Source organism: Filicampus tigris, chromosome 8 (assembly GCF_054856515.1).
Source record: "Filicampus tigris isolate MCC_2025a chromosome 8, RoL_Ftig_1.0, whole genome shotgun sequence".
In the NCBI taxonomy this organism is placed as follows: domain Eukaryota; kingdom Metazoa; phylum Chordata; class Actinopteri; order Syngnathiformes; family Syngnathidae; genus Filicampus; species Filicampus tigris.
The window spans coordinates 10,847,462-10,868,905 of NC_141224.1; the positions used below are offsets into that span (position 1 = coordinate 10,847,462).

At 41.8% G+C, this 21,444-nt stretch overlaps 3 protein-coding genes across 11 annotated transcripts in view; 1 reads left to right on the plus strand and 2 right to left on the minus strand.

The window, feature by feature from the left end:
- On the plus strand, nt 1–20,501 carry msh5 (mutS homolog 5). Of its 5 annotated transcripts, XR_015087765.1 has the most exons (29): nt 1–129; nt 281–388; nt 476–599; nt 1,208–1,288; nt 1,518–1,571; nt 2,237–2,358; nt 2,467–2,576; nt 2,659–2,694; nt 3,126–3,208; nt 3,301–3,346; nt 4,156–4,294; nt 4,382–4,444; nt 4,521–4,649; nt 4,733–4,805; nt 5,160–5,269; nt 5,418–5,498; nt 6,498–6,585; nt 6,659–6,726; nt 7,099–7,217; nt 7,294–7,420; nt 8,420–8,569; nt 8,766–8,840; nt 10,189–10,335; nt 10,519–10,730; nt 10,800–10,936; nt 12,379–12,555; nt 12,647–12,842; nt 14,422–14,526; nt 18,406–20,501. XR_015087765.1 is itself a non-coding variant. In XM_086037368.1 (26 exons), the coding sequence occupies exons 2-25, from the start codon at nt 311–313 to the stop codon at nt 10,912–10,914; spliced, it is 2,430 nt and encodes an 809-aa protein (XP_085893494.1). In that variant the 5' UTR covers nt 1–129; nt 281–310; the 3' UTR covers nt 10,915–10,936; nt 12,379–12,640. The 5 variants fall into 5 exon arrangements, 2 of the variants coding, with proteins under 2 accessions (XP_085893494.1, XP_085893493.1); XR_015087766.1 differs by lacking the exon at nt 12,379–12,555; XR_015087767.1 differs by lacking the exons at nt 14,422–14,526; nt 18,406–20,501 and adding an exon at nt 13,442–13,935.
- Nucleotides 11,460–15,613, minus strand: LOC147143649 (protein Bouncer-like). Its single transcript, XM_086037375.1, has 3 exons — nt 15,430–15,613; nt 12,664–12,828; nt 11,460–11,719 (listed from the first exon to the last, which is right to left on the minus strand). Exons 1-3 carry the CDS (start codon nt 15,482–15,484, stop codon nt 11,496–11,498), a joined length of 444 nt encoding a protein of 147 aa, XP_085893501.1. The 5' UTR covers nt 15,485–15,613; the 3' UTR covers nt 11,460–11,495.
- Nucleotides 16,040–21,444, minus strand: part of LOC147143650 (uncharacterized) — an 8,909-nt gene continuing 3,504 nt past the window's right edge. For 3 of the 5 annotated variants that reach the window (XM_086037373.1, XM_086037372.1, XM_086037374.1), the window contains exons 2-3: nt 20,652–20,831; nt 16,040–18,946 (exon numbers count right to left, since the gene is read on the minus strand). In XM_086037373.1, the coding sequence (XP_085893499.1) occupies nt 18,174–18,932 (759 nt within the window). In that variant the 5' untranslated portion in view covers nt 18,933–18,946; nt 20,652–20,831 and the 3' untranslated portion in view covers nt 16,040–18,173. Of the gene's footprint in view, nt 18,947–20,651; nt 21,021–21,444 lie in introns of all 5 variants that reach the window. The other 2 variants (XM_086037370.1, XM_086037369.1) reach the window with 1 other exon arrangement.

Here is a 21,444-nt window from a genome sequence, read left to right on the forward strand (position 1 = left end):
GTCGTAAAGCGGGCTTACCTGCGACACAATTGATTGTTAGCTCTATTAACTTAGCTACACAATAAGTATTTTCCGCTTTTCATACTACGTTATGTGCTTCATGCTGACATCTATCTGACATTCAATTATGTATGTTGTTTTTTTTTTACATTTATATTTTGTCCTAAATTAATTTCCAAGGAGCCAAAGTTCGCTTTTGGGCGGAATTCCTTTGCTAATTAGCGGCTAACTTATTTGGACCGATAACCAAAGGCTTATGTATTATATCACATTTTTCCAGACTATCTTCACAATAATATTCAGACCTGGCATGGAAGCGATGGAAGAAATAGCAAGAGGAAGCGGTCCCATCTTTGCTTCAACAGAGGAAGAGGAAGACTCATCTGAGGTTTAGTCTAACGTTCAATTAGCATAAAATAAAAAAAATATACATAGCATAATTTAACCGCTCCCTTGACGCATGTGTTCATCCTAGATTTTATTGAGTGTTTTGGCACAACATGGCCAAGTGGGCCTATGCTTCTATGACAGCAAAGACTCGTCGATCAACTACATGGTGGATACGCCAGATAACCACGAGCTACACTTGCTGGCCAGAGGTACACTCGGCCCCTATTTAGAAGCTGAATTTCCTTCACATAGACGATATGCATAAGACTTTTGTCCAGAGGCTCATATTGATCCACGAAATTCAATTTCCAGAAAATGATAAATACCCATGCTTTTGTGTTTTTTCCTAATTTTGAGCCCTGTGTCAAAGAGACCCAAGCTATTTGAACTAGGAAATGATTACCATGCCGGTGTCTTCATCTTCGTTGACTACCTAAGTAGTCCTAAAGTCACTTCTTATAGGTTCAATGCGGCTTAATCAAGCCTATTTCAATTTATTAACTTTATGCGTTTGTTCATATAAAACAGTAAAACAGATGGACCTGAGCAATTTAAACCTCAAAATTCTGATCCTAAACAGATTGGGTCAGTTTGACCGAACAACACCAATGCAACATGTGTATAAAAGATTGGAAACATATCAAGTTAATTTGATGTTTAGCCAGTTGTCCTGAGTAAAAGTTATTAAATATGACAATTTAATTCCCAGAGAGATGTCAAACATTGAATAGGGTGAAATTGATAAAGGCGTGCGTTAAAACTACAGATTTGTGCCTAACTTTTCCCTTTTTGTCATAACCATTCTTCCATCATTTAGTCATCCAGGAGATTTGTCCTCAAGTGATTATCACCAGTGCAAAGCAGGAGCGCTGCATGACCCGCTTCCTGATCCAACTTGGTGAGTCTGTGGGAAGAAAATGTTTTGGCAAAAACAGAGAGAGAATGTTCTGGAGGACTTGTCGTGATGCTGACATGTTGTATCAGACAAGCAGTATCTGGGTCAAGGCAACGATACGTGGCTCAGTCGAGCTTGGCATTGGTGACCTGCAAGGGTGATAAAGGATAAGAGATGTTGTTGTACACCAACTTGTAAGGCCTTATGATGATTTCTGACAAATTCTTCTCAGGTTCAAACCCAGACTACAAACCAGAGGTGGTTATTTATCCGTATCTTGACTTTGGTAAGAATATACTCCAGAATGTTTTTTTTAGAATGTTTTTACAGTGGTCCAGACGTGACATTTTTTTTTTTTTAATTGTGGCCATGATGTAGTTACATAACGTGCTCACAGAATGCTGATTTGTGGCCATGAAATAGCTATAACCTGCGCACAAAATACTATATTGTGGCCACAAATAACATGCACATGAAATATTAATGTGTGGGTTAGATATCATTCTCACAAACAACTTGTATGTCGGGGTAAGCAAGTGACCACAAAATAGTGATAACCTTAACACAAAGTACTAATTTGTGGCAACCAAAATACTAAACAAAACACTAAATTGTGGGTTTGACATCATTCCCATGAAGAACTTGGGTGTCTTGGTAAAGAAATGGAAACTGCAACACACCATGTTCTCTACCTTAGGGTTTCTTGACTGTCCAGGAATAATAGTAATATTATTGCTTGTATTTTGTGCACACATTATACCTACTTAATGGCTACAAAATAGTATTTCATTACCTTAAGCCGTGGCCATGAATGGCCACAAATGACTATTTTGTGTGTGCATTATATGTTTATTGTGGCCACAAATGATTCCCCCCACCCACTATGCTAGGTTTTCCGATGTGTGCGTTTGCATCAAATGTATAGTTTTAATTTGGATTTTAACGTGACAGGTCTGGAACTCGGTAAGACAAGGCTGCTTTCAGCCCACCTGCCTTTCCTACCTGCCTCCGTCTCAGAGAGCGACAAGATGGCCTATCTCTCCTCCTGTATCTCCTTTGACTCTCCCCTCATGGTGAGCCAGCTGTTAACGCTACAAACCAGCTCATTAAGTACCAGTTTTATAGCATTTATATATTTGTGCGTGTGTCTGTGTCTGTGCGTATTGGATGGTGGGACATAGCTGAGGGCACTTGGGGCTCTTCTGAAATGTCTGGACAGGAGGAGAGTGGGAGTTGAGCTGGAAGACAGCAGTGTTGCCGTTCCTATCCTGCACTTCAATGCCTACACACTGTAAGGCACGCCGCAATCAACACCCACACACACAATATATTTTTGCTGTTTTGACTGTTGTTCATTATATTCCCCAATACAGTAAGGGTGTGGTGTACATTGACAGGGAAGCATACAGGTAAGTGGCCTCTGTTGGCCTACGTCCGTCCAACATGTAACCCTAAAACTAGCTGACACTGGTCAGTATCTATTTGTTCGGTAATCAATACACATTAAATGTTTTGATATATGCCGGTATTTAATTGTGTTATTAGAATAAAAGCCTCCCTCTTTAACATCTTGAGAAAAAATGTGTAGTCACTCCAATGGTCTTAGGTAATAGACGCTATCGTTCACACAGAGACATTAACGAGTTAACATTTGAACCCTGTTGCCAACCAATGCAGCAGCACCCACAGAGGCACGAACAGCCTGTCGGGTGATTGTTGTAAACAAGCCCCCTTTGCAGTATCTATGCAGACTGACTGTATGTGACTGACTGGGATATGACTGACTGATAATGTATTTCTAGCTGAGTGTTGAGTAAATCAAATATAGTATTTGTCTCAGTGTTCTGCAGATCTTCAAATCAGAGCTTCACCCATCAGTGTATAAGCTTCATTCGGGTGAAAAAGAAGGATTCAGCCTTTATGGTACAATGGGAAAGCAATGCCATAGAATCAGGCACAGTAACACTTCTACTCTGTGCCACAGCGTCACTGCTTGTCTCTATTGTATCGTGCAGGAATACTGAACTGCTGCAGTTGCAAGTTTGGATCCAAACTGCTACGGTGAGAATCACCAATCACAAAACAGGAAGCCTTAAAAGACACTGGAAATGATCTCACAGATTTGATTATGAATACATTAAACCTTTGTATGTTTTCAAGGTAATTGCTGAAAGAATGTCCAATTCTTAAAAAGTCTACACAACACTAGTTCAAATGCCGTTTTGTGTGATGTAAAAAACAAGGCCAAAATGAATCTTTTCAAAACTTTTTCTACCATTAATCTGACCTATACCTGTACCACTCACTGATCTTAAGTCATTTAAATCATCATAAATGTTTGAAATAGTGTAACTGTTATACTACTAGCTAGAGGACCACTGCACCATAACCAGCATTACACAAAGTACATTATAGTAGTACTAGTACCTACTACAAGGAACTGTAGCATGCATTCTACACCTGGTAATGCATGTGCTGTATTTTTTTTTTCTATTTTAACTTCCATAATGTCCAATGGGATCAATAAAGTACATACATATACATATTAAAACATGTAGTACTACTAAGAAATAGTCAAAAATCATGCAGCCCACGATTATAGATATATGGATGGCTCATGATTAAAAATGAATTTGTTTTTCTATTGTATTGTATACAGTACATGTATATTTATATCTTAACGCACAATAAATGGTTATTACTTTTCCACTTTTGTTTTCTCCAAACAGATTTACCGTAAATTTCATGCACTAATTAGAATGTGAATTTACATTGTGTTAACTATACTTGACTGTAGAACAAATTCTGCATTATACAGTTTATGGAACTGTTTAAGATGACAAGTACAATCATGTCCTCCTCCAACCCAGTCAGTGGTTCCTGCGGCCAACAGTGGACCTCGCCGTGTTGCGCAGGAGACAAGAAGTGATCCGCTTCTTCACGTCACCTCGGAATTCAGACTTCCTGAACACTTTGCGGGCGTCACTACGTAACATCAGAAACATCCCAGTACTAATGACCAACAGTGCTCTTTTTGTTGCTACATCTGCGATTGTTTACCTTTAGTATGTCATCAAGCCTGTTGGTGTGTTGTAGACTCTTCTGCGCAGGATGTCTCTCTCACACACCAAAGTGACAGACTGGCAGAGTCTCTACAAGGTAAAATCATTTTCTATGGCTCGTTCATGAGAGAACATTGTACTATAGTGTGTGTCAATGACTGTGTCATTTTTAGACGGTGCGCAATGCAGTTTATATCAGAGATACAGTACGTCATCTTCCTCAGTCCATTCAGCTGTTCCGGGACATTAGCGAAGGCCTCCATGATGACCTCCACCACATCGCATCACTCATCAGCCGCGTGGTGCCAGATGAGATTTTTCATCCTTTAAGTTGCGCTTAAACACACACTTTGCAAGGCTAATCTTTCCTGTTGCTGACACGCAGGTGGACTTTGAAACCAGCGTAGCTGAGAACCGCTTCACCATCAAACCAAATATAGACCCGGCAATCGATGAGAGTGAGAGCCCCCTACGCGGTCTTCCTCTTATCTACTTTAATGTTTCCCATCCTTTATTGAGCTAAAGCACGTATTTTACATTTGAAAACTCTCACGACGCAGCTGTCACTAAAAGGATATATCGTCACTGTCTGCGGAAACCACCCATGCCCAAATTTGCCTCATGTCCAAAATTGGCACAACAACCATGCCATTTTGAGTTTCTGAAAAGGAAGTGGTTTGGAGATGGAAGGATTCTGCCTGACGGCACGATAAATACATTTAATATCAATAAATTTCAATTGGACGCATTGATGTTCAGTGGTAGTGTGGTTAAAAATGAATAATCAACTGTATGTTGCTTTTCTCCATCAGAGAAAAGGCAAATGGCGGGCTTGTCTGACTTCCTGACTGATGTTGCGAGAAGAGAGCTGGCGCACCTGGATGCCAGCATCCCCTCCTGCTGCGTCATCTACATCCCTCTGGTCGTCTTCTTCTTTAGTTGCTCAATTACAGTATCTTCCCCAAAACTGTTTCTTTTTTTTCTTTTTTTTTTTACAGCGGCTGAGTTTGTCCCAGTGTATGTAGCGTAAAAGGCTCAATATGCTGACATTTTTCGACTCATGCCTCCAGATCGGGTTCCTGCTCTCTGTCCCGCGCCTACCTAACATGGTGGAAAAAAAAGACTTTGAATTAGAGGGGCTTGAGTTCATGGTGGGTTTTTTAAACATTATCTAAGCCATGTTCTAGCTGGGATAGGCTCCAGCTCACCCACAACCCAAATGACATCAAACACTATTGAAGGAAAGATTTTTGAAGAGATTCTGAACTCCTGTTTCAATGCCATATTTACAAAACAATGGCACTTAGAGGCATTGTTGGATAGCGTAGGTCTGCCAGAATGTAGCAAAGGAGTATAGTGAAACTCCATTTGCCTGAATAACTTCAAAATACGATTAACTTAACAGTATTTTCCACAATATAGAAAGAAGTCTTACAATGGAAGTCAACCCAAACATATTTTTTTTCCAGAATAAGGTTGTGTGCAGGATCACTAGTTGAGACAAGGCATTCTGATTATTATTGTGTTTGTGGAATATGAGTTAAGCAACAGAATCCACCCACTTTTAGCCATCTCAGGGGGTGGCCATTTTGTCACTTCTGTAGACTGAAAATGACATCACAGTGTCTCAGGGCTCAGGTAATGACCAATCATGGCTCAGCTTCAGAAAACAGGTGAGCTGTTACCTGAGCCCAGAGACACTGTGATGTCATTGGCAGTTGACAGAAGTGACAAAATGGCCGCCCCCGGAAGATGGCTAAAAACACGTGGATTATCTTATTCCACAAACGAAATATTTATCAGAATGCCTTTTTTCAACTAGTGGGCCTGCATAGAAAATATTCTTGAAAAAAATATGTTTGGGTTGACTTCCACTTATTATGTCCAATAGTTTGGAGTTGCTCCAAGGCTGTTCCTAGATGTCACCTGATTGTAATTTGTTGGATGTATTGTAGGATCTTAAAGTGCTAGAAGGAGGCAGATAATTTCTGGGGAAAAAAACTTCAGTAGCACAGTTGAACCTCTTCACTCGTTGATTTAGCAGATGGTCAATATTTAGGCCCTAGCTGAAACAGCCGAGTGTTTCTATTTTGTTTGTATGTTCCTCACGTATGTACTGCTTGTGTTCATGTGTGTGTGATGTCTGCTAGTTTCTATCGGAGGATCGCCTGAACTACCGAAGCCAGAGGACCAAGGAGCTCGACAACCTCCTGGGAGATTTGCACTGTGACATTAGAGGTTGCTTACTCTGTCACAAGCACAAAACATTGGTTAACATGCTCTCCTCACATTAAAACGCCTCTTTCCTCAGACATGGAGACAACTGTCATGACTCAGCTGCAGAACGCCATCCTGGAGAGGAGCGCTGCCCTGTATAAGGTTGCTACGCATCTCAGCAACACGTTTGAAACATGCCTCCCACTTTAATGACATGATGTGCACTCAAAGGCTACAACATTAGAAACGCCTGCCAATCCCTATGTGAAGATATGGGCATACGTCTCTAATATTCTTTCCTAGTTGCTTCACATTCCTCTCCTTATGATGGAGAGATGAAATACACCATTGCCAAGCACCTACCGCCACTATAATACCATTTTTAAATACTGTAAATAGCTCCGTGATAGTATCAAACAAAATGCATGTAATAATGGGCAATAATTATTGTGAAAATGATCGCAAAGTTTAAATTGATTCTAATTCCATAGTTTTAAGTCAGAAAAACGTTCCTCAATCCTGATTGTTGTGAAGGTTCTGGACCTGGCTGCTGAGCTTGACTGTCTCATGGCGTTGAGTAAAGCCTCCCAAGAGTACGGTTACACCTCACCCAAGCTAGTCAGCCGCAGGGAAATATCGATCGATCAGGGCAGGTTTGCACTTAAACACCCAAAATAAAAGATTTGAATGACTGCAGTGTGAACAGATTGCTGGGATTTTACTTTTCAGACACCCGCTGTTGGAGGTGTGTTCTCCTGTGTTTGTGGCCAACTCGTTTGAGAGCTTTGAGTCACAGGGTAGAATCAAGATCATCACTGGGCCCAACTCATCTGGAAAGAGCATCTACCTAAAGCAGGTAAAGTCGTCATTTTTAGGGCACGCAACCATATTTGCAAATTAGTAGACAGAACAGAAAATCTTTATTGTCGTTGTATGGTCAGATGCAACAAAATTGGGGCAACATGCCTATAGAAAATCACCAGCCCTCACTCCAAGATTTTTGAGAGTTTTGGGCTCTGCATGTAATTTCACCATCTTTTACGGTTTTGATAAACTGCATTATTCTGCGTGCGGCGTTTGGAGGACTTGCCCAAACTATACAACCTAAATGTACATGCAGTACATCATCTTTCTTTAAGTCCTCCTACAAAGCACAGAGCAGCAAAATCAATCTTTTGTAAGACTCATACTCAGGAAAACAGAAACCCCTATTCCCCACATCGTATATGACGTTACATGCAAACTCCCCATTTTAATCAGCCAATGATCAAATAAAATTGAAAAAGTCTTGCAAACAGGGTACAGGTATATCCAGAATTTATGACAGAATTCCGTACCTACATTTGCAACCCAACGCAAATGTATACAACAACGCAGGAGAAATGTCCCAAATACAGTAAATATTTGTGTGCAAAACATTTCTACAATAGCATGTGAAAAACAGGAAATTCAGCGATACAGAACCTCAGCTTCTGCTTTGCCTCAATACCTTTTTATGAAGCAGTACTTTGTTCCTCTATGTCGCTTTTATAAGCTTGTATTTCTGTATACAGTATTATGTTCTGTACCACAGCAGAAGTACTCATGTTAATGTCGCTCACTATCTCTGCCTTACATTGACGATTGACCACTTCCAACAACTTCCTCACAACACAGACATGGCGATAAAGTGTGATAGTAAATAACCTAGTTTCTCAAATCATATCAAACCCATCCGTTTTTTTTTTGTTTTTTTTTTTACATATCTGTACATTTGTAAATAGCGTTCATGTTGTGAAGTAGCCTGCTCAACATCACAGTGTCGTGTTTAGACTACTGTTTTCCCATGCGTCATTTCTTGATATGTCCTTACTAGGTCGGTCTGATTGTGTTCATGGCTCTGATTGGCTCCGATGTGCCAGCCAAGGGTGCGGAGATAGGCCTGGTGGACGCAATATTTACCTGCATGCCGGGCAGAGAGTCTGTGTCTGTGGGCCTCAGCACATTTATGATTGACCTTAACCAGGTTAGTATAGATACACGCGCACACACACACACTAATTCACGATATTGATGTGTGTGTGGAAATTAATTCAAATCCATTACGACTGTCATCCAGCTGTACTGCACCCACTCTCCAACTGTCAAAATATTTTCACAGCCCACAAACACACCCACGCAATGCAACAACAGATTATCAGTTCTATTTTTCTTTTCCCCAGATGTCGCAGACACTCAACAGCGGCACCGGCAACTCATTAGTGCTCATCGATGAATTTGGAAAAGGGACAAACACCGTAAGGAGAACAGAAACACATTTGGCTCCATGCACAGGGACACATCCTCATTAACGCGAAACTCACGAAACCAGCCAGCACAGACCAATTGCAACAATAAACGCCATTTGCACAGTCTAGTAAGATCCAGTACAAAAGCTGTCTCCATAATTTGGATTTATAGGATAATAATGGTCAGTTTTGATCAACGCTGTAAGAGAAGTTTTCATTTCGCAATATTGAGTTAATAGTTAATGTCACGAGTTGCAATGATGTAGAATTGCACTGTGTCACCCATCCATCCATTTTTGTATACAGCTTATCCTCAGCGGACATGTTATTTTTTCAAATATTGTCCTCTTGTCTCAGTCGCCCTGCTCCAATTTATCGCTGGGTGCATCGTGTACTTGAATAAATAAACAGCACCCCAAATAGGACCAGTGGATTCATGCCATGCGGAACAAATAATAAGAAAGCAAGCCACATCTAGATCTACCTGTTTTCTTTTGTGTGTGAGACGCCATAATGTAATATGTAATTATATACATTGTTATAGTATACAGTATACTTATTACAATGCAATGCAATGCGGTGTTGTACAGACTTTTTAAAAATTCAATATTTCAGTATTTGGTGAAAGGTATTGTAGCAAATAAGTCAAATTATTGACAATCAAAACAATAGCATTTTGTGAATAAATTAAAGTCAACCTTAAAAAACACCTTTCCCGTAACAGATGCCTTGTACTGTACTCTGCAGTTGAGCAAATACATGGTACAAGTAGTCTCAGTCATTGATTTATTTCAAGAAATCCCTAGAAAAAAAAAAGCTTCACACATTGTAACATACTCATTTCCAAAATCTTCATGCGCTTACATTTGGAGTGCTAATAGCACAGGCTGAACTGTGTTCTCTGTGTCTCTGCAATAACATGCGTAGGAGGCAGCTTTTGTATGAAAGAGTGTGTTCTGCCTTAGAGGCAACACAAATAGGAGCTTTAACGCTTTATTACCGGCAAGTGCTAAAACTGCAGATCTCCATGTCTCGGAGGCAACATTTCCACCTGAATACTTGCAGATCAAAATGACTACAGACTTTTTATTGGACATTTTAGCTATATCTACTTGCACTTTTAATGCTGCTGTTAAAGGCGTGCCTGACTAAGGTAATTCCAGAAAGTCAGAAGTCCAGAAAGTAAAGATAACACTTAAGTTGCTGATGATGGAAAATGAGCAGCTTTTCTCTTTAAACAAATATCACATTTTTCTTCTGTTGGCTTTCTCACATTTGAATTGTTTGAAAAGCACTCAAGGCTTCGCGTGATGAATTTAACTTGACTTTCTGCTTAACGCCAATGTCTCTCTTATAGGTGGACGGCTTGTCCTTGCTGGCTGCAACCATCTCTCACTGGCTGAAGAAAGCGCCGGTAGACATTCCTCACATCCTGCTGGCCACTAACTTTCACAGTTTGCTGCAGCTGGGCCTCTTACCCACTTCAAGCCTGCTGTCTCTTCTGGTACTGGCAGATGCTCTCACTACAATATTTAAAGAGCAGCCTGGAGCATTTGAGTGCAGCAGGAGGTTTTATGCTCTCAGAATAATGTGCCGCCGAGTTTTGGAAACAACTGAAGCATCCATTGACTGAGCCTTATGATCGGTTTCGCCTCACAAGGACGTGGATGTGATGTTTGTGTTTCAGACGCTCGAGACAGCAGTAGATGGGGATGAGCTGGTGTTTCTTTACCAATTGAAGGAAGGCATCTGCCAATCCAGTTACGCTGCCAATGTGGCGAGGCTTGCTTCCCTGCCTGCCGACATCGTACAGAGAGGGGTGGAAGTGTCTGAGCTCTACAGGACAGGAAGAGCCATCAAACGTGTTGACAGTGTGTCATCAGACAAGCAGGCCCATAGGTTTGTCCGATTCTTTCTTTAGCCAGCACCGTGAAATGTGTATTAGACATCCAAATGTGTGTTTGACAGATACAGGACTGTTGTGGAGAAATTTATGAGCCTGGACCTGGAGGATGACAATCTGGACCTGCAGCGCTTCATGAAAGAGGAAGTTCTGCCCTCTGCTGGACAGCTGCAGAACTGACTTGAACCGTCCACCTAATAAGGTTCCAAATACTAGACAAGAATTCTGATGTTTTTGTACTAAGTTGTTGTCCTGAATGCTTAGCACATGTTTTCCCACAGCATTTACTTGAGTAAGTAATATTATTTCCGTTATCAGCCATCATTTAGTTGAGTGGTGGGGAACCTACAGTCAATTGGACATATTAATGCCATTAGAGCATTTGATCCCGTAAAGCCTGCAGGGGAACTGTTATAAAAAAAGGCCCCAAAATATTTAGCCCATAATTGCTCATAATATGCAATGCTAAACCTTTGTTCGTTTGTCACATCACTTTTTTTTCTCCATCAATTTAATTTAGTATGGCGCCCGAAGGGAAAAGGTTCCCCACTGCTGCTTTATTTAGATGACATGCTTCTAAACTAAATTAAGACAAATGTATCTGGCAAAATTGTTCTTTTATATTTGTTTTGCAACAGACCATGCAAAAACCTGTGCCACGGGTGAGTTCTCATCTTCACCATGTGGGTGAAGTCCGTTCTCCCCCCCCCCCCCCCCCCCCCATATTGGCAGCACACGCAGATTGAATAAACGTTGGCTTCTCAGTGTGTCGAGGCCCTTGCGATGCACCAGGACATCAGGAACGCGACAGCGACGCACAAAACTGTGTCAGCTGTAGCTTTCAATGCAGCATTGCAGAAGGGGGTGTCGCAGCAGTGTTTGGTCATGACGAAGACGGTGTTGTTGGAGAAGAGCTCCACAGTGGTCTCCACGTTACACTCCTCGGCTTTTACACAGCCGAGCGTCTTTACATCCAGGACGTCAACTGAGGGGGAAATAGATGTGAAACATTCCATTATTTGATAATACAACTCAGTAGAAAGTCGTTTGAGCATTTATGTGATATGCTATTCTGCTCTGAGGCATATTTTGTCATTTGGGGGCCCAAGGGAAACCCAATCATGGGGCCCTTCACATTCGTGTAGCTTACTGCAAAAGTTTTTAATGTAGAAGTTCATTGTCAACTATATAGTGTAAATTTGAGAACATTTGTCAATTCCTGAGCTGTGTCAAAGCCCTTATTTAACAAACAAATCATCTCAATATTTTTAGTGTGATTGATGAGGAATTAATGAACATTCAATATAGTTTACCAATTAATACTCATATCTTCCTAATGAAGTGTCACTCCCCATTCTAGTGCATCCTCCTTGGTTGACACTGACAGCAGTGCTACTAGTACTGGCAAGAGCAGCTGGCTCTTTCTGTTGTCGGCTACACACATTCTGTGTCTCCGTGAAAAAGGTTGAAACCTTTGTTAGCTTTGCTAGAACAGTGTTTTCCTTCACCTTCTCCTCCCCTCTGCTCCATGAAGACAACTTTGCTTTATTTTCCTCGCGTCACGCCAACATGTTTGTTTTCCTTAAGTTAGATCAACGCATTTTGATGTTTTTTTTTCCTTCTATTGTGTTGCGGTCGAAAAAGGACCCGTTTTTCAAGTCAATTCTGGGGTCAGTCTGAACCCAACGCCGGACAAGATCAGAAATTAAGACTAAAACAACAATCATTGTTTTAAATCGAAGAACTCATTCATCTGTATGAGACATTTAGAGGGCCTTCGAAAATTTGGCGCCCAAGCCAATTACCTGTGTTTGCCTTATGGTAAGTATGGTCCTGATCCATCTTAAGGTCCTCCAGTAAAACAACAGTTTTATATCGAACAAATGCTCAAATGGCTTTCCGTACGTACAAGACACCTCCGCAACGCACCTGCCTTCCCGCGGCCCGTGAAGCATCGCTCCCCGAGGCTGCAGTTGGTTTCCGTGGTGTAGCATGCGTCCCAGAAGCCCAGGTCGCAACGGAAACACTGTAGCAGTTCCTCTTCCTCGAGCCCCGCCGCCTCCATCATCTGCTCCAGCTGCTCTTCTTCCTCACCTGAGCCCACACAGGTACCGTTTCCTGATTCACTCACACATACAGTGGCCACAACGTGTACACTTACAGAACACTTCACTCGGTACTCTGCTATCGTGAGATCCAATCAGGGAGCTGGACAAAATGCTCTTGGGTTCACACTGCAAAAACTCAAATCTAGCCTAGGTTAAATATCTGAAAAGAAGGCAAAATATTGTTCTTTGTCTGCCAAGGTATTTCTTCTTACCAGGCAGTATGTTATTGACGTGTAGATTTTATAAAAGATATGGAAATTACAATTCAGGAATTACAACCACTTTGTGCAACTGAGTATTTTTGTCTGAATGAATTATTTAAGTACAGATCTTGTAGGGAATGTAATTTATGTTATTCTATAGCGTCCTTAATGGATGTAATAAAAACATTAGGGGTGTGCATTTCTCAGATAAAAGATGGTTTGATACATGGGGTGCGATACGATTCAAGGGTGGTTTATTTTCAAGTGGAACAGTTCATGGCATTTCCTTCAAAGCTATATCCCTCCAATAAAACACGATTCAATACGTATCTTGATATAATTTGAAGTGGAAGTGCTGTACGTTACTTTAAACCTGTTTTGCATATTGTGTTTTAGACAAATCCCGTTATAAACAACTTTCGTGCAAGGCCATGAGTCATTCTGTTGTTGGACATCAAGCCAAAGTGATGAGCTTCAATTTGGTCTTCAGCATTTCAGAGACATTTTGTTTATTCTCAAGCAGTCTGGAAATTGTTTAGGTGATTTGTGTTGTTGGGGGATTTCTTCGGGAGTTGGGGCAGCAGCCTGTTTTAATAACCAGACAGATGCTGGCACAAGACAGAGAAGAGCTGGCATCATGTAACAAGCCCTTAGCCCTCCAAGAATGCACAAGATAATTGATTGCTGTCATGAATTGGCTTCAAAAGTCCATAGCTACTTCCCTTATAATTGTTATTTATTGGCACTGTGTGTGTTTGAGACAAAGCAGCAGTTAGCAACAATATGGGGTTAGGGGAGGCAATTGTAGGATTATCTTTCCTCCATATGTAGCTTTCTTACTCAAATGGAGAGCATACAAGGCATTTATTACTTAGGAAGCCTTTATTTGTACAAATGCGATGTACAAGCCCCAATTCCAGTGAAGTTGGGAATGTCGTGTAAACCGTAATTAAAGACAGAACACAAAATCCTTTTCAACTTGTAAAAGACAAGATATTTGTTGTTCAAGGTGATAAACGTCATTGTTTTGTATTGATTTTGTATTTCCAAATATTCACTCATTTTGAATTTGATGCTTGGAACATGTTCCAAAAAATTTAGGACAATAAATGTTTGTTCAATGCTGTGTTAATGATTAATTGGAGTTAATATGATTATTTTAGAGCAGAAATGTAACCTTTTTATTTATGGAGAGAAATAAACAGATCTGTATTGTTATTTTTTTTAAGACATTTAAAGTGGAACTCAAGGCAAAAATATTCTTTGCAATAGTTGGTTGTATGTGACCCACTAATCTAAACACAGTATTCTGATTAATATTGCGTTCGTAGAATAAGGTTTAAGAAAATTAATCCATCCATTTTTATCAATCTCAGGGCGCTGACAATTTGACCTGTACCGCCCTCTGCTGTCAACTGAAGTTGACTGAAGGGCCCTCGGGCTCGCATTGCGAATGTCACGTGACCAAACCCAGAAGCCAGGTGAGCCTTGATATAAATAAATGATGTATATAATCGGTTTAAAGGTCATTATGGACGCCTAGTTGAAGATGTCTAGGAGGCATTTATTTGAAGCAAGGTGGTCATTGGTTCAAGTGTGCAAACACAACATCAGAGGTGTCCTGGCTGGTCCACCAATACCGTAGACCACTAAAGATGGTGATACAGGTTTGCCATAACAAAACAACTATTGCCCTTATTCCAATTCAGTGTTGCAGTGTTATTTTATGGTATAACTATCACATATATTTTGTTTTAACAATGGCTTTTTAAATAACAGTGAAGGAGGCACATTTCAATACCGTTTGGTCAGTAATTCCATGTGTGAGATTACGTTTGAGCCTGAGCCCATTTAGTGGCTGCTTGAGCTTGTGAGATGAGTTGCCGTGAACTCCTCATCCGTCCTCATCTCGTTAGCTGGAGCAAGTTCTGACCCCCTCTTAGCACAAACAATAGCACACTCATTGTCCAGCATTTCTAACCTTCAAACCCCCAAATTTTAACAGTCACTTCAGCGTACTACGATATCTAACTCTTTGGTACATTCAATATTGCAGACAATGTAATTAATGGATGAATACATTTGCAAACATTTTTCCCATTTCTCTCCGAGACCTCCACTTAAAAAGAAAACGTATTAAATTAAGAATAAATATGCTGCTGTAGTATGAGTGAAAGAAATTGAGTGTATGAAATAAGCTTTAAATGATGATTTCTTTTCTGTATGTAAACACAAAATAAAGTAGGCTTGCATTCTGATAGGTCTAATAGATCTGTCAACATAGTAAGATTAATATATGCAGCAGGCTGGGACCTACGAATACAAAACAACTACAGTAGAGTGACCGAGGCCTGTTGATGACTCGCTTCCAGATGTTGTCTTACCTTGAGCATACATAAGCATCAGGACTGCCAAAACACAGAACATTAGTCCTCTCATTGTCAGCGGGATATTTTCCTGTTGTTTCCACTGCGAGGGCTGCAAACTCGACCGGAGGGTTTTCAAATTGGATTAGTCAGTGCTGCCTCCGCTTTCCGATCAGCACTAATCAGGCGCTGTATTACCTGAAAAAAACAACAACCTATCCGACAAATCAGTACTTGACCACCAGGAGGATTTTGTGTTGACTTAATTATCATAATTGCCATTTGGTTTATTAGCATTTTCAACATGTGTGACACAGTAGAAATGGCACATAAAAGCTCTCTATGAGGAGGAGGATGACGGCAAAGCCTGTCCCTCATTATACCAAATTGTTATGTTGTAGGCGAAGTTAAATGAACATTTTCAGGCTGGTTGCTTCTCGCCATCACACTCTTTTTTTTTTTTTTTTTCACGGCTTGTGTGTCTGTTTCAGAGCAGCAAAACTGCATGTGTCCTGAGTCAGCGCTCACTTAAGAGGCTTACATCCTACTGTCCGTCTGCTTAGATTCACATTAACGCACACACACACTGACACACACACACCAGGAGGTGGGGGTTTGATTCAGTTATATTCACAATGCAGCATGAAAACTGCATTGCTTGGATTATATAACTGGCGGGCACACACATGCACATAGAAAACTTCAGAGCATTTTTTTGCTCACCCAAGTTAGTGTTTCAGAAATAACCGAGTCCGGTCAGTCAATTTTATGATTAAATTGATGAAGTGTTGTATATGGAAAGGTAGGGTAAAGTACAAAGAATCTGCTGGGAAACATTTTCTGCCCCCTTGTAACTGCAACTGAGTGGAAAAAGAAAGCATCTTAGAGCAACATGTCCCAAATTTTTGCGGATTGCTCAATGCACAAACAGACCACAACATTAAAAGTGGAGGCCACTCTATGAGGAAATCCAGTGAAATCCATTTCATCTGATTTCCCACGAAACACTAGTGAGAAATATCACTGAACTAGTTGACTGGACTGATAACCTGAGAAGGAAATTCTTGAATGTCCCATGGTGTCGCACATCTGTTACTCAGAATGGCTTGCGTGTGTGTGTGTGCGCGCATGCGTGCGTGCGTTGCATCTTTTTGAGCAACTCGTGCGAAGGAGGCTGGCAGCTCGTTGCAAGATGCAGTCGCACCGTGGCCAACTTCGCGCTGCCGCAGAATCATAGCATCTCAGCACAGCCTGCCCACACAAAAGCCTCCGCTGTGCGCTAGCGGGATGGAGGGATGCAAATGACTTGTACACTTCAGCAGTGAGAAAACATTCAGTGAGCCTAAAGCGATTATGAAAGCCCATCCCTCATGGAGCAAGCAGAGGACGCATAAAGCTGTTCACCTGCTGGATTTTTTTTTTTTTTTTTAAATAAAGCATAGGATTGAGATGATAGAGAGATGAAAAGGTCAGGGATGGTGAAAGAGCCAAGCTTTCCTCACTTCTGCTGCGTCAGGGAAAATTCAATAGCCTCATTGGAATTTCCCCCCTTTTAAATGCCATCCTTCTTTTCCATCCAAGCTCTAATTGAAATTCTTTAACACCTCGCCTGACCACACTGAAGGGGAAAAAGAGAAAGCTAAGCAACGGACAATGTGAATTTAAACAAGAATGCAGAGCCCCGGCTGGTATTTATAGTCTGGCTGTAGGTGTGGAGTGAGAGGAGTGTAGCCTTAACGTACCATCTCTTGTTTGGACCAAGAAACCGTTTCCTCAAGTTAACGATTATAGTACGCATGAGATAAGGTGCAGACTCATTTGGCACCTAATCTGCTTGATCCTCTTAAATAGAACCCTCTTGGAGCAAAGCCCTGGTGCAGGAAGTGTGCATCCTCTGGCATGAAATACATTTCAGAAAAAGTCAAGTCCGAAAATAGTCGGAAAGCAGCAAGCTTTATGGAGTTTGGCTTGTTCAAAGAACAAAAAACAGGAAAGCTTGGGCTAGTGAGACAAAAACACCCTTTTGCCAATAGTGAGTCTTTAGTTTGTTTTATGCTGCCTATAAAAAAAAACAACAACACTTTTTTCATGGTTGTTCTGTAAAAATGAATCTTAAATGGAATAGGGGTAATGAACCGGATCTGGCAGTTTTTTGGTTTTGGAAGTATTTTAGGAACTGTAACAGTAGCCCCTAAAACTAAAAACAGTGCATGTGAAAGTAAGCTTTTTTTTATGGCTTGACATAAACAGCACTGATACAGAATGAGGGGAACAAAGTAAAATAGTATCAAAACCTCAACAGCCTGACACTTAAATAAGTTTGACACCGTTAAAAGTTAATATAAACTATATTATCTGTATTTATTGGTGTATAGCATTTGTCACAACTTGTTCTGCATGGAAAGTGGTTTGAAGATAAATAATTCCAGGTTCGCTGCATAAATGGAAAAAGAACTGAACGAGGCTGCATGTCAAAATGATATGGTGTGTTTTTGGCATACCCACTATTTAAATGTACTTTTAATAGTAGACAACACGCTTATGGAGGACGCCAAACACGTTTTTTTTGTTTGCTCTCGGCTGAAAAACTCTAAGATCCGACCTCGTAAGTTCAGTGTGGGATCTGTCCGACTTCTCAACAATCTGGAATGCAGCATTAGCCACTGCACCCCTCTGAGGCGCTGAAACATTCACAAGACAAACATCTGTTCGTGGAAGCTAGCGTTCGGTACGTCCAATTCCTCAGACCTCCGTGAAAACGATCAGGGCTCCGGGAGTGCAGGGCAGGTCCGTTTGTGAAAGTTAATCTCGCTGGAGTTGTCGAGGAAGGCGGAGGAGTGAGGAACGGATGGCTCGGGGGGGGACGAGTGAGGACTTGGCTCCTGGTGGTGCAGAACTTGAGCCACGAGTGTTGACTTTTCCTCCCCCTCAGCATCGTCTTCTGCAACCAGATGATGCAGCTGTGATCTGTTGATGTCCTCAATGTTCTGGCAGGCCAAAGAAAGAGAAGTGGGGTCGAGGCTCCAGTCCTGGTTGGAGAGGGGGAGGGGAAAGCACACCTGATCCCCGTCTCTGATCTCCCACCGTTCCTGACTACTGAAGCTGGCTTGTTCTTGTGAGTCCTCCCAGCAAAGGTCTCCCTTCAGGTCCTCGAGGTCGTCGCACATCTCCAGCCTGTGGACCTCCCGATCCCGATTCTCGTAGAGGAGGGTAGCGGCGCAGATGAAGATGAACAGGCCGACGCCCATGACCACGGGCCCGGCCAGTTTCATCCTGTCCACGTGGCTGGACCCGCGGCCGCCCGCGGGCCTCGGCGCGGCGGACACGTAGCCGGCCACGGCCACGCTCATCCCCGCCAGCACCACCACCACGCCCACCATTAGCCAGGCGCCCGGGGCCGAGCGCAGGTGCAGCCGGGTGCGGGCGGCGTCGCCTTTCCTCAGGTGACATGCCGGGAGGCAGGCCGCTGGTGACGAGTGGGAGGAGAAGGGGCTGCTGACAGGACTGCTGGCAGCTGTCATCCTCTTGATCCAAACTGCAAGACAAAAGTGTGCAGCTTTAGGAAGAAGGCGGGGGCACTCTGGGTTTTGGAGAGGACACAACAGGAAATAGCTGCTTTAATAGGACATGTGCTGACTTAATGAGACGCCTGTCCTCTGTGGAGCAGCAGCGGGATCCTTTACCTCATACTGGAACATTAAAATGATCAGATGACTCCATTAGAAAGGCGAAATACCCCAAAAAATAAATCCTGCAGATAGCGAGTCGTGTAGCTCATCCGTCACAATTTGGGATTTGGAAGCCCGTGGTCATGGTTCGAGGCTCGCTGTTGACAAAATGTGAAAGTTGTTGGAAAGATGCTAGTCTGTGTGTGAGATTAGAAAAGGGACCACGCCAATGCTGAATTAGTTATACCCAGTACATTGGGTTGAGGGTTTGAGCAAGAAAATTGTTTCAAGATTTTGATCCAACAAGGTGTACTACTACCCAAGCTACCAAGAAACAGAGTACTAAATTCATCAACATTTTTTCATAAGAAGAAGCAACTTTCCCCTGTTAGGGGTTACCACACCATGTCACTCACATGATATTTTTGGGACAGTTTCTACACCAGAACCTACACCTCCGAACACAACCCACCCACTTTTGCTGTCGCCCCTGACTGGGTTTTGAACCCCAGTCCTTGTGCCTGTGTTAGCAGTGTTACTCATTAAGCCATTCAGCTCCTAACAGTTTCTAAGAATGTTATATTAAATTTACACCAACATCAGTGCTCTGACAAAATTGTCAACCAGCTTCAGCTCTTCAGCCTGCCCAAATCTAATCTTCAACCCAATCTATTGTGTCAAAATAATTACACTAACCTTGTTTGAAAGTAACCATTTACAGTAAATATTTTTATGGCAAAACTTAGCAAAACAGAAAGTGTGGTGGTAACTGATCGTTGCTGTATGTTGGGACTCCCACAAACCTGAGAATCATCAGGTGTACAGCAGGAAATTATCCAATTTCACAGAAGTGGTCCAAGAATGATTGTTTATTTACTTGAAATGAGTGCCTTTGTTCATCTAAGACGGCGATGCATAGTGACAGCCTACAGGCACAACAATTCAATGCTCTGCCTCTCGATGAGAGAAGGTATAAAATTAAACTGCGCATCCACTTCGGTTGACATTTGGTCGCGTACCATGAGATCCTTGTAATGTAACGTATGTGCCTTAAAATTCAGCAAACGTTGGGAAACACTGAATAGACGCCTGCCCCACCATCTGCAGTCGAATAAATAAACAGCCTATTGCTGCTAGAAATAATATATATTGTCTGTCCACTCGTTGCCATCTTCTGTCGTGTTCTGGTCAGAGCACGCACTACTTTTTGCAGAAAAAGATGCTGGTCACAATGCAGTTGTATAAACAAACAAACTCCATTTTGATTAACAATTCAAATTTCTCACTGGAATACATCAAATTCCTGATTGTGGGAAGTGCGCACGACCATTTTTCCTCTCACTGGACATAATTTGACCCCGTTAAGTGGCAGTTACTTTACCGCAGTCATTCCAAAGTCATCATTTAGCCTCAAGCAGCAGAACATTTAAGGGGGGGGGGGGGGGGGGGGTGCTTCAAGGGCACAAAGTGTGAGCGTGATGTAGCCGTCAAAGTGCTCTTAGCAGTGTTGCACTGTTGCTGGCTGCACTGCAGTTGTTCACCAAAAAAATAGGAAAAAAATTGCCTACTTGCCTTGTTTTGCTCCTCAGTGCGAATCATGGTCCCCTCTCAACAAGCATCAGTTGCCTCCTGCACTTCTCCACTCCAACATCCTCTTTTGGCTTTTCATGCTCAAATGAAGACTTCCTCCTTCTTTCCGCTCCTTGCTTCTTGCCAGGCTCCACACCACGGTTCAACTGAAGCTCCTTTTTTCTTTTTTTTTAATTCGAGGAAGTAACTGTTGTTATAAAAGTGGTGCAAAGCTCCTCTGCCTCTCCTCGCTCTGCGTGCTTACGAGCGCGCGTGTGTGTGGAGGAGGGGTCGTGGGAATCAGGGGCAGTCCCACGGTGAGTCGTGTTATTCTTGGTGGTTGACGTGCTCACATTGATGTAAAAATATGGACTTTGATAAAAATAAAAAAAACATTTGCATAGAAAAGATTGCTTGTGCTCAGAGTATAAGAATATGTACGTACTATCAAATATTGATGCATACTGGATCTTACACCGGTGCCAAAGCACGTATTTTGCATTAGAAAATTCTGAAGGCACGCCATCAAACAAAAATGTCACAAACAATATATACTTGAATTAGGATTTTCTCATCCCAATCTATTCACAAATGTACTTTGTGTAAAACGGGGGCCTGTTTAGTTGAACACAAAGGTATTATTTTGTCGTATGAATTGCAGCAGGTGGATACACTGCAGGTTAAATGCACATTGTGCCAGCTATAGTTGAGAAGCATTTCATTGCCTGTCAGGATACGTCGCTGGAATAGATGGATGAACAAATCTACATTATTCGTAGTAAATAAATTGAATAAA